This window comes from Saccostrea cucullata, unplaced genomic scaffold, assembly GCF_032062105.1.
Source record: "Saccostrea cucullata isolate Sc308-1 unplaced genomic scaffold, CSIRO_AGI_Scuc_v1 ctg1410, whole genome shotgun sequence".
NCBI classification, from domain to species: domain Eukaryota; kingdom Metazoa; phylum Mollusca; class Bivalvia; order Ostreida; family Ostreidae; genus Saccostrea; species Saccostrea cuccullata.
Genome location: NW_026939285.1, coordinates 9,779 through 21,924, shown reverse-complemented (window position 1 = coordinate 21,924; position 12,146 = coordinate 9,779). Strand labels below are relative to the sequence as shown.

The 12,146-nt window shown below is 30.5% G+C and overlaps 1 protein-coding gene across 1 annotated transcript; it reads left to right on the top strand.

The window, feature by feature from the left end:
• The first annotated feature begins 3,052 nt into the window (after positions 1-3,052).
• LOC134252723 (uncharacterized) lies at positions 3,053-12,146 on the top strand. Its single transcript, XM_062735229.1, has 3 exons — positions 3,053-3,336; positions 9,606-9,841; positions 11,546-12,146. Exons 1-3 carry the CDS (start codon positions 3,312-3,314, stop codon positions 11,672-11,674), a joined length of 390 nt encoding a protein of 129 aa, XP_062591213.1. The 5' UTR covers positions 3,053-3,311; the 3' UTR covers positions 11,675-12,146.

Below are 12,146 nucleotides of genomic sequence, written 5' to 3'. Positions count from 1 at the left end.
AATTACGGCCTAACAATTAGTATGAAAAACGTCAGTCAGCATTTGACTCAATGACAAATTGTATTTGCTGAAAAGGTCATTGCATCGACCATAGAACCATAGAACTTACGAAATCATTACTTTAAACGAGACTTCTATTTCTTCTTTCATTAACGTGTTTTTGAATAATTTGCCTCGTTTTAGAAATTTTACATACGTAAAGCATGCTCTTGCGTATCGAACCAACTGTGAGATATAAACCCCGTATGCAGGTGATAAAGGTACATTGCTGCATAAGTAAGGGAAGTTGACGATTAAAAATTGAAGACATCACAGTTATCATAGAGCTTGGTAGTTAGATTAAAATAATGTCTCTTTCAAGTAAAATATCCAAACATGAAACATACGTGTCAGACTCTGTGATAACTTTTATTTCAAGCTCAACGGGATGTGTCGTATCGACATAAGAATGGAAATAACCATTGTCAATTGATAATTTGTCGTTAGGCCACAGCAAGTGTTTTCTTCATTTCAAGTACAAATGTTTGGACAAATCTGCCTCCTTTGAGTATAAAAATAAGTATTCCAATTACAGAACGCAATTGGTACCCACAGAATTCCAATAAATTGTATGGTCTCCAAAAACCACATAGATATTGTCAATCAGAAACTCAAGCATCTTTTAAACATCAAATTCATAGTACTTGCGTGTACAATAAGAATGTTTTCAACAAAATAATTATGCAAATGGCCAATGACAAGGAAATTTACCAGTTCCATTTTTATTGAAAAGAATCTATGAATTATATAAAAAAAAGTTGGACTTTAATTTATCGTCAAATTAATGTTGGTTGTTTGGTATATTAAAAATGTTCAAAACTGACATATAATTTAGAAGTATTTCCTCCTTGGAAAGGGATTTTAGGGTATAACATTGATTACCATTAGTATCTGATCAATACACAAGACTAAAGATAGGTTTGACAAGTCAATAAAGGGGATAATTTCTCTTACAAGTCACCTGATCCAACCTCTTGTGTTTCTAAGGTTCATGTTTTTGTCCTACTCATGATCAAAAGTCTTAACTGGAGTTACTATATTACCATTACAGGTACACGTAGAAGTAGTTCTCGGCACTCAGGTGTCATAAAAGTATTTCAGTTGACGTTCACGTCGTAACATGGCTTCTGCAAAATTATTCATAAATCGACCTTCCTGATTTTGTCATTTTTAAACGAGACTGGAATTATACCCCGGTATTTTTAATTAAATTAAATCCCTCATAAGGATTTAGGGTTTAGTGAATTTTGATTTTGCCTACTATATTTGCAAGGGGAGGCTTTATCCCTGCACTTGATTCTCAAGCATTGCTCTACTTGGACCAAAACAAACTTACGTTCATTGCTGGATTGTTAAATTTTTTTGTGTACTAAAACATTGAAGAAGTTTACCAGATCTGAATAGGAGACCTCTCAAAAACTTGTTTTCAATCAATATCGCCTACTCAACATTATGCATTTTTCATAAGAATAAAAATCAAAATTTAATATTGCTGTGCAACCTAACGTCATTGATCAATGGAGGATCTTTTTCGTGCTATTTTCTGCCACTCGGGGCCTCATTTAAAGCATTTTTTCCCCCATTTTGTTGTCATGACTAGTCTGAATGACGTGAAATCAAATCTGATTTCCTTCGACAATTAGGAGAAGGATAAACTTTCCCACTTCATGTACTTTCGACCGAAGACCTTTGATATACCCATCGCTTTTTTTTCTTCCCTCATAGAACAAAAGCCGTGTTCCCCCATCGAATGTTAGTTATTTCTACTATACGGAGCAAGTAAAGGAAAAAAGAGAACTTTCTTTCTCTAGTAAGTGTATATCTTAAAAATCTAAGATATGGATCAAATGGCGTCTTACGTGAGTAAGAGAGAGATTCATTTTTAAAAAAAAAAATCTCTATTAAAGATTTTATTCTTTTCCCTACATAATAGTTCAATTCCCATTCCTTAATTTAGAACATTCTGTCATGCAAGCAACATGTGTCATGTTATATTACAATAAAATTAAGGAAAAGGCATGTTCTCTGTAACAAACCCATTTCCTTTTCTGTTGTTCTGGTTTAATTACTTTGATAGCTGAATCACATTGACAGGAAGGGAAAAAGATTTTATAGCTGCATTTTGAGATTCAATAGATTATTGCTTATATTGCACTATTATGCAATATTGTTGAGAATTTAATCCTAAAATACGAAAAACAATTTTAAACTTTAACAAAATATATTGATTAGTTGATAAGAATATTAAATGATTTAATATTTTAGACGATTTAATCAATGTGAGATCATTGTTGCCACAAAATGCCTGATGTAAATTCTACTTTGCACGGAGATATAAATATTGACAAGATAGAATCAATATTATATTCTTTAAAAAAATATTTTAAAATAGCACAAAGTGTAATTTAGTGCACTCATGGCTCATTCAAAAAGAAAGATAAATCTTAATGAATTGTTTTTTAATTATGTTTTATTACGAGACAATTATAGAGGTACATGTATTAAGATCAAATATTAAAATTAAATTATATACGTAACAAAATGCTCAAATAAGAATTTAGGAATAAGCCCATAAAATTCTCTATCAAGATTAAGGTTTTGATTAGTGCAACACTATGCAAGAGAAAGGGTGGAATACGTTGGAAATGAAAAATTAAATTTCTGGACATTTTTGGTTCAGTTCTTTCATACTGATAATGACTTTAAGATTCATGGTTATCTTGCCAAAAGGATTAATAAAAGCTGGTATAAATTGGTTATTGAATTTTTTATTTAACAAAAATATTCTTATGGAAAATCATAAAATAAAGCTAGTTAACTGAATCCTTAGAGAATATTCCCCCTCATTAAAACATAATATAAGAAATCAATAAGTGGAAGGGAATTGACAGTTTAGGGAATCGTTTGTGGGTCGAAATCGATTAGAATTGGGGAGTTCTGGTCTACTGGTCACAATCAAAAACGGAAAACATTTAAACAACACAGCTAAAGTCGCTGTTGATATAAACATAATGCATGATTTAAAGTTCCTTCAGTAATAAGATAATGGAAAGACCAAGAGGCAGAAAGAACTGACAGAAAGTTCTCTACAGGTTTAAATATCTGATTTTGAATAAGCGAAATATCTAAGATCCCTTGATATGTTGGGACAGTGTGTATTGACAATTGGATAGTCACCCAACTTGAAGACAGGTTTTGGACAGGGTGTCATGAGCTCATAATGCCTTCACCGATTGATTATTGGGGACAGGAAAAATGACAGCGATGCAGTAATGACACAGGTTTCTCCTATTAATGGTAAGTAAATTAGTAAGAAAAATCATTTGTAGAATATTTACTGTTTTTATTTATTATATGTTCAAAGATTCATGTCATGAATCAAAATGTCAATGAAAGGGAGATTTGTTGATGTCATTCTTTATCAATTTATCAAAGAGGGAAACAAAAACCTTCAAAACATATTTGATCATCAATAATGTATATCAATGCTTAATTTTGATTGAAGGGGCATGTCATAAGTGTGATATTTCCACATTTTCTAATAGATTCAATAAAACATTTGTTCTTGCCAAATAAAAAACATCCTGTGTTGATGATTCTCTCCAAAATATAATGTAGACGTCACAAAAACGTTGACATTTTACTGAAAAATGAATATATTCAGCTATAAATTATTTCATAACAATTTGTAAACACATATACAGTTTATTAGAAAGGATAAACATATATTAATATTTAGAAAGTTTTTACAATTGGTTTTATATATTTCTGATATGCTTTTCTAAGGTTCTTATCTCAAAAACAAAATAAAAATACAATGTTTTTAAGTTATAATTTAATTATAAAGAAACACTTCATTCATTAACAAAAATTTCAGAACAATGCTTTGCAATCTTTTTCATATTTTGTTAAAAAACAGTTATTTTAATTTGAATCAAAGATCTCTAATTTGACATTTTTATAAATTGATTTAACGCTGTTAAAAATATGAGTTTTCACTACCGTTACTTTCATAATAGTGAAACATAAAAAAACAAAGTGTGTGTTAATTTCAACTGGATGTGTGGTTTTGACATTTTGTAGAAGGTTCTATACATAGTCACGATTTTAAGCGATTACGCTAAGCTGATTTGATATTATGGGTTAAAGATTTATGTATTCATGAGTAATTTCGTATTTAACAAGATACCCATTAATCACAATTGCTCATGAGCAAACATAAAGCGAAACAAAGATTTAAATTGCTCAAAAAAATTTAAGTACACAAAAAGAGCTGGACTTCATCATATTTTTCCTGTATGTTTTTATTCCCAAAGATATGCTAACACTTTTGATTCATTGTGATAGTTTTCTTTCTCTAAGCTTTGTGTAGTTTTCAAAAATAGAATATTTACCATTTAGAATGAGTGTTCCTGCAATTATTTGCATACCCTTTGAATGTTTTACATTTTCTATTAAAAAATCTCACCTTAAGGAACTTGATTCAGTTTTGAATTGGAATGTCAGACGATTTCTCAATTTTTAAGACCTTTGAAAGATCAAAGATTTTCTGTTATAAACAAGTTTAAAATGAAGAATTCGATAAAAAACAAGTCAATCATTTTGTTTACAAGTGGGCATTGGCATAATGTCATGCAAACACTTTGCGTTTAGGCAATTTAATTCCGAAACACATTAAATTTGAATATTCCATGTTTATCAACAAACTTAATAAAAGCACATTTTGTTTAATTTTGTCATGCATAGAGATAACTGGTATTCTAATAAAGGTAAAATGTAAGAAAATCTTCTTTTGAAGCTTATTTCGGTCAACAAGGGATGTTTACTCCTTCATGGCACCTGAACCCACCTCTGATGATTTAATTTAGAGGCCCGTATTTGCGCTGCTACTGATGTGTACTGTCTGTATAGACTTAGGAGCTTGAATGCTGTTCGTTATCTCCATATGTCATTAAAAACCAAAGTGCAAAATGTTTATTCATTTAGCTAAACAAAATAGATAGGATTTAGTTATCTATCATATTGATTTTACATCAATAAAAGTCTATAGAATAGATCAATAAATGTGCAGTAGGTAATTCAGAGATAAGATAACATTGATTTTATTGACAACAAAAAACCTTGAAGGATTAAATAGATCAGAACAATGGTGTTGTCGCACCGAGGCCTACTGTAAAGATTCACTCTCTAATAGTTAAATGAAAACTCAACCACCGTAATTCACCAACCCGTGTAGAATTTCGCATGACATTTACGCTAATCAAGTTCAACTTTTCATTTACGTATGCTTCGGGTAGATGAAAAGTAGGAGTATAAACAATCGAATCTTTCAGTTATAGAAATTTAGATGTAATATCATTTTCTCATTTTAAAAGAGTATTGATTAAAACATATTATAATCCATTATTCACGCACTCTACCGACCGCAAAACATGGACTGAAAAAACTTTTTTTATTTATAAAGTGTGAAAACATTTCTAACCAAAATATTTTTGAACACATTTCACCTGAACTTAATTGAAAATATATACAGGAAATTACTGTACAAGTATAAACCACATTTAACGTGTTATTTTATGGCAACTAAACTAAAGAAAAAAAATTCCCTGATTTATATTTGGAATTATGGTTTTTCAAGTTCTAGTTAAATCTCAAGAAACGGCGCCATTTTTGATGAAGTTCAAAAGGGTTATACGTGTACACGAAAAAAAAGACCCGTCAAACTACTGAATTATTTGTTTTACATGCAATTTTCATATTTTCGATATACTCAGTACTATATGCAGCATTCAAAGGGAACAACCAGTAATATTAATCTGGCTCACAAGGCAATTCATTAAATATGCATTAAATGGATTCTTCTCTGGTTTCTGACTAGATAAAACATTCGAAGTATATTTGCTTATATATATCATATATTTAGGTGTAAGGGATTTAAAAGACCATATTTTTCATTTCTCATCACAATTGTACAACGTTAAATAGAAATGGTAAACTGCGTTTGAAAACTAGCAGGAACTATATTTTTGGCGGAATGATGGCGTATGAAAATATCTTCTTTTATGCTTTTCAAAAATTATAACAGAACAATGAATTTAATTTTAAGGTTTACACAATCAAAGACTTGAATAAATTTTAAATGTAATTTAAATTAATAATAAGGGACTAAACTTTCAAAATATATCAAATTAATATGATTTTCCAAACAAACTAGAACTACGATAGCTTTTAAACGCTTCCAATCAAAGTACAGATTTGAGCGAAAAATCCATAAAACAGTATTTTTTCTCTCTGAGTAAACGATAAAAACTTTTTGTTTTTGTATCATTTTGTACCTTTATAAGACTACTTTATAATATGTGAAAATAAAAAAAAGTTAAATATAGGAAGCATATGAAGATAACTAATATAATTATCCTAAAAAATAAAGAAAAACAAAGAAAATTCGGATTAGCCAATATCCAGTTTAGTTAAATTATTTATGTAAATTTCATAATACTATGCTATAACCCCGATATAATAATATCTTTTTATGCAAAAAGAACAATCTTTAAACTTTTGAAATAGAAGTAGGCACCACATGATTGGCAACAGTATCCTTTTTTATTCATAATGTCAAGGGAAAAAATAATGACCGTGACCTGGCCTTACCTCTGATATAAAACGGTCAAATTTAATCTCACTGATACTATCACTTACTGATATTGTCTTCTTGATTCTGAGAAAATTTCGGCTCAAGTACAATATAAGACAAAAAAAGTTCCAATTTTTTTTCTCGTAAGAATATATATTTTTGGCATATTCATTTATATTCATAAATGTGCAAAATTAGCATATTTTGCATATGAATCAAATGTAAATATTAATGAATATTTGGGGCCATTATTGGTAAATTAGTTATATAAACCAATTCCATTCAATATTGTCAAGCAATTATTATATAAAATGGATTATAAATGTACGAAACAAGATATGTATCTTGCATATGATTTTATTTAAATTATCAATGAATGTAATGTGCACTTAGTATAGGTCGACAGGTCGACAGGTTGACAGGTAGACAGGTCGACATGTTGACAGGTCGATGGGTCGACAGGTAGACAGGTTGACAGGTCGACAGGTAGACGGGTCGAAGGTTGACATCAATAGTACTGTGAAGTCAGACCTGTCAACCTGTCGACCTGTCCACGTCAGCCTGTCGACCTGTAAAATTGTTGTTCAGAAGTAAAAAAAAATGTGTTTTTTTTTTACATGTATCCTTGGTTTTTAATATACTAAATCATTTTAATAAAAGTGTTTGTTAATATTTAGTAAAACGTAATTTGTATTTAATGTTTTGTACATACATTTATATTAGAATATAATTGATATAATTATACATGAATGTTTATGATCTTACAAAAATATTATAATAACAAAACCGATTTACTGCAGATTATGTGGATGGGATTATTTTCGTCTTATTTTCGTTAATTTTTAAATACAAGAAATATGAGAAGAATCCTACCTTAAATGATACCATAGAATCTAAGATTGTCAACATATTTATATATGTAAAAATAGGGGTAGCTTCAGGAACTTATACGTACTAACAAAGAAAACAGATTACTAAGCCTTCGATAAACTTAACTACTGGGTCTTATTCTTGAATTGCATTTTTGATCATATCAAGAAAATGGAGTCGAACATAAAACCTCTGTAGTATATGCAACGTTTGCACAGAACAGGTAACCATAGCTCCAAAACACCAGAAACTTTTATGATTTTGTTTATAGAATCAAATGCGTTGAGGTAATTGAGAAACACACACCCACATTCAGAAAAGTTTATTGGTAACCATTAAGACATTTCTATGAGTTTTATTCATTCAATCTGGGCACGTGAGTTGCCACTGTAACATTTGCACCTTAAAAGTGCGCACGTTAAAAAAGATTAAAGCGCAGTACAAATTATATCTATTTTTTAAGCAATGGGAAAGAGTTTTGCTTTTTTCTTATTTACATTTGACAGAAGAATTAATCGAATCAGAGTGCACTAAAATCATTCACGTGTACTTTACAAATGAAACGTACTGGAAAATTGAGAATTTAAAAAAATGATTTTTATGTTTTAAAAACAGATTGTCAAATTCATTGAAAATGTTTTCATTTAATAGAAATTAATACTAAAAATATGAATAAATAGTTTAAAAGTACATGTCATAAAGTTACAAATATTTGATACCAGACACGGAGTCCAAAACACTCATTGGGATACCTATTACACTGCCTCAATGTCCTATAGAAATTGATTCAAACTTGGCAACGTTAAACAAATAATTCGATTTAAATTCTCATTAAATTGAAATATATGACCTCGAAATTAACTTACAAATAATGCTTATTTGAAAGAGATTGAATAACAGGTATTAAAATTTAAGGAATGACCGGCATAATACTTAAGAGAATACAATCAAAACAACGAATAGTAATCAAATTCAAACATCCAAAGGAATGTTACAAGTTTGGAACAATCCAAAAGGGCCCTTGAAAAATCAGAGAAAGGATCGAATTCCAAAAGAATAACTAGCTCATTATGGACAATCGCACCTCAATGGACCCTTTTCCTCCATGCACGTGCTATTTGTAGACAAAAATTATATGAGAAATTACATCACATTTTAAAAATCAAATACGACTGTTAACATTCACCTGAAGAAAGGCTGTATTTGAAAAACAAGATCAAAGTTCATGTAAAGCACATTTAGTGTTTTCAAAATATCGATTTTATAAGATTGTTGAGATAGACACACGGGAAAAAAATGTTTAAAGAGAGCTTTTCATAATACACATGTACATGTAATACTTTTGATTTTTGTGCGTCTACACATTTTGTTCATATATATGAGAGAAATCGGATAGACAACCAAGAAACCTCCATTTTCAAGCAATATAGAAAACTTTGATTGAAGACACTGCTTTGTTTGTCGCTCGCTTGGGGTATTATTATTGAAACATGTACCCTTTCCACATATTTTACTTTTACTCCTGTTACCAAATTTTTAAAGGTCTATTTATATTATATTGAAGAAAAAATTAGTTGACTGTAATATCAGAAAGTTTGCAAAAAAAAAAAATCATGAGAAATTGGATGTATTGCGTAATTATTGATGCATTTTGATTCTGTTAATTATAGTTTAACAATTTTGTGATTTTAATACATTAGAAGTCCTAGAGTTTTAGTATCTACTTCATCTTCCTAAATTTGAATACTCGAGTATGTTGTTCCATATACTGATAAAGTTTCTTCTTTGCTATTGTTGATATTTTCATGAAGAGTAAAAAAAATATTACAGAATGCTATTAAAGTGGCACGATTTATATCCATGGGAAAAGAAAAAGAAATATTTTTTGCACCAGAAGAATTGTATTTTATTTATCAAGTTGACTTAAAAGTAGAACAAGGAACTAAAAATTAAATTTGTATGCACTAATATTCATAATGAAGAATGCAATGTAGCAATATAAAGTAATATTGAATGTTACAGTTTCTCGAACGAATACTTATGCGATTTATCTTATGTCAAGGTGACCTTCCGCCATCTTATAATGACGTGGCTGGGCGTTCAGGTACCCCGAGTAACACACTTCAGACCGCAGGAATCGGAGGAGTGTGGTTTACCCAGAACAGATCCGCGCCTTTGAATCCACCACCATACACAGATACACTCCCAGGATACGATGATAGTTTTATAAGTCCCCGAGACCTTCCGAAGTATTATAGATCATATGATCAAGCCCATCAACGCACACGGAGACACAGAGTAAGTGATTATTTTCAAGACAGTTAAAAAGGAATAACCAGGAAAGACTTCCTTTTATCATATTGGTTTAGACAAAAATTTTGAAGCTCTCTATTGTATATTTAAGGAATCAGTGTCTAGATTAGTAGGGTATGCCAGGGCATTAACAGCAGTTGGAAACGTTGGATTATTTGCATAAGGGGCTTCGCATGATACTCAGAATATATACAATTGTAAAGCAGAAATTAGGATTTCTCATAAATAAAACAAAAGTGTGATATCCTGATTGTTTTGAAGATATCATTCCACTATCACCTGTACATGGTGTTTGCTTCTCCTAACAATATTTGCAACATTTCAATACATAGGTAGGGCTAACGATGGATGTGACCGGTTAACAAGGGATGGCTACTTCTCCAAGGCACTTGATCCCATCTCTGAATTTTATGTCCGGTTCACATCTTTGTATTGTTTGTAGTTTTAATGAGATCGATTATTGTTTGCTTTCTTAACCCATTTTCATCGAGAGAGAAAAAAATGAAAAGTATTTAATGACTTTTACTTATAAATTAATATTTATTTATGGCTATGGCCATCTGTTTTGTGATGTATCATTAACTCATATCCATGCTTGCTTATCAAAAATATTTTTAAAAAAAACGTGAACGGCAAAACAAACTGTATTGAAATCGGTCAATGACATAACACACAAAAAGAAAAAAACTCCTTAGTGAAAGAATACGTTTAAATCCAAACAAATCCTTTATCTACTTTATAAATTGTGTCATACGCATCATTTAAAGTCAATGGTCTGGTTTGGACTATTTATCTTAAATTTCAAAATAAAAATGACTAGGGATATTACTAATTATTGCTTATGCTTTTGTGATTTCACAAACTTGATTAAAAGTTAAATCTCAAAGATCGAGGTCATTGAAGCCAATTGCTTTTATTCCCAATTTCCTATTCCACAATGGAATTTATGCTTAATTTCGTTCTGTTTATTAGTAGAAAGTTGGACTATCATGGTTCACGGTCATATAATTTTAAAATAAAAACAGAAGAAAAGATTTACCTGCAATTATTCTCCAAGGCAAAAGAAGACAGCATTTTTATAGTTTAAACAAGTATGCGTATATTTTTTAGATGTGTTTTAGGACCATTTGTTCATGTCTACGTTATTGTTCAAACCATTGAAGATTTTGTCCGAGAGCTGCATCTCCTAATTTTGGAAAAAAGATTAACTCAATACACTGGAACAAAATGCAGACTTGATCTTTAACTTGTCAGGCTTGACTACATATCAACAATCCGCTAGATATCTGCAACTTTGGGAACAAGTCTTGAGAAGCAAAGTTTGAAATTCGGTGCAGTTTAGAAAAAGACCATAATTCCGTCCAGGATCAACGAAGCAAAACGAAATGATATCTTTTCTGATATCTTCAAGAGTTATTAACCAAACTCATTTCAATACCTATTTTAATCTTTATAGTTGTCTTAAGATTTGAAAAATCAAATGGGGCGGACTGTTAGACAAGCAGACAGAGGGATGCAGACAGATGTACAGAGGAGAAACGCCCAGTCTAGAATTCTACTTCAGTTTCGATGTTATTTTTAACGAAGTTTTCAGAAAGAATCTACCATCTCCTTCGTTTATTATAACATGTAAAATCTTAGTAAATGTTGCTTTGGAAGTGTACTGATTTTTGTATATCTATATTACAGGGTATTTCAACGGTTCGCACCAGGACTGCCAACAGTAAGACGATCATCATTGTCTTTTGTGTTCTGACGATTTCCCTTCTTATAGGACTAATTATTGGACTCAGCTTTATGTTAGCAGAGCGAACATAGCAAAACCTGTTAATGTCTGATGATATCGTTACGTAATAGAATTTCTTGTCTGAAATTCTTCCTGTATGTTCATCAAATTCTAATAGATTATGTAAGGTGATTTGGAGAATAACTGATCTGAAAATGAATGCATTGGAACTGTTCATGATTTGGAATAATGAATTATATATGACTTCCAGTTTATTCCCGAGTGAATCAATGTCAATTTTTCTCCTGCAGACAAAGCATTTTTACATACTTAGTTTTTCTGAAAGATGTCGGTTCTGCATTTTTCATCAGAGAGGAAACTGTGAAACAATGTGCTAATTAAGCTTTGAGAATATTGTGGGTCATGGTTTGATTTTCTGTAAAGAAAAAAATCAATTATCTTATCAAGTATGCTGAATATGTATATTTTGAATTTAACTCTAATAATGTTTCGTAGGTTTTAGATGGCGACAAATTCTTTGATAGTAAAACCAGGTATCAAATA

Bases quoted from the DNA above. Each gene is read 5' to 3' on its own strand.
- LOC134252723 (XM_062735229.1), top strand. From the start codon at position 3,312: ATGACACAGGTTTCTCCTATTAATG. The intron at 3,337-9,605 runs GTAAGTAAATTA...TCTTATGTCAAG, and splicing joins ACAGGTTTCTCCTATTAATG to GTGACCTTCCGCCATCTTAT. The intron at 9,842-11,545 runs GTAAGTGATTAT...TCTATATTACAG, and splicing joins AACGCACACGGAGACACAGA to GGTATTTCAACGGTTCGCAC.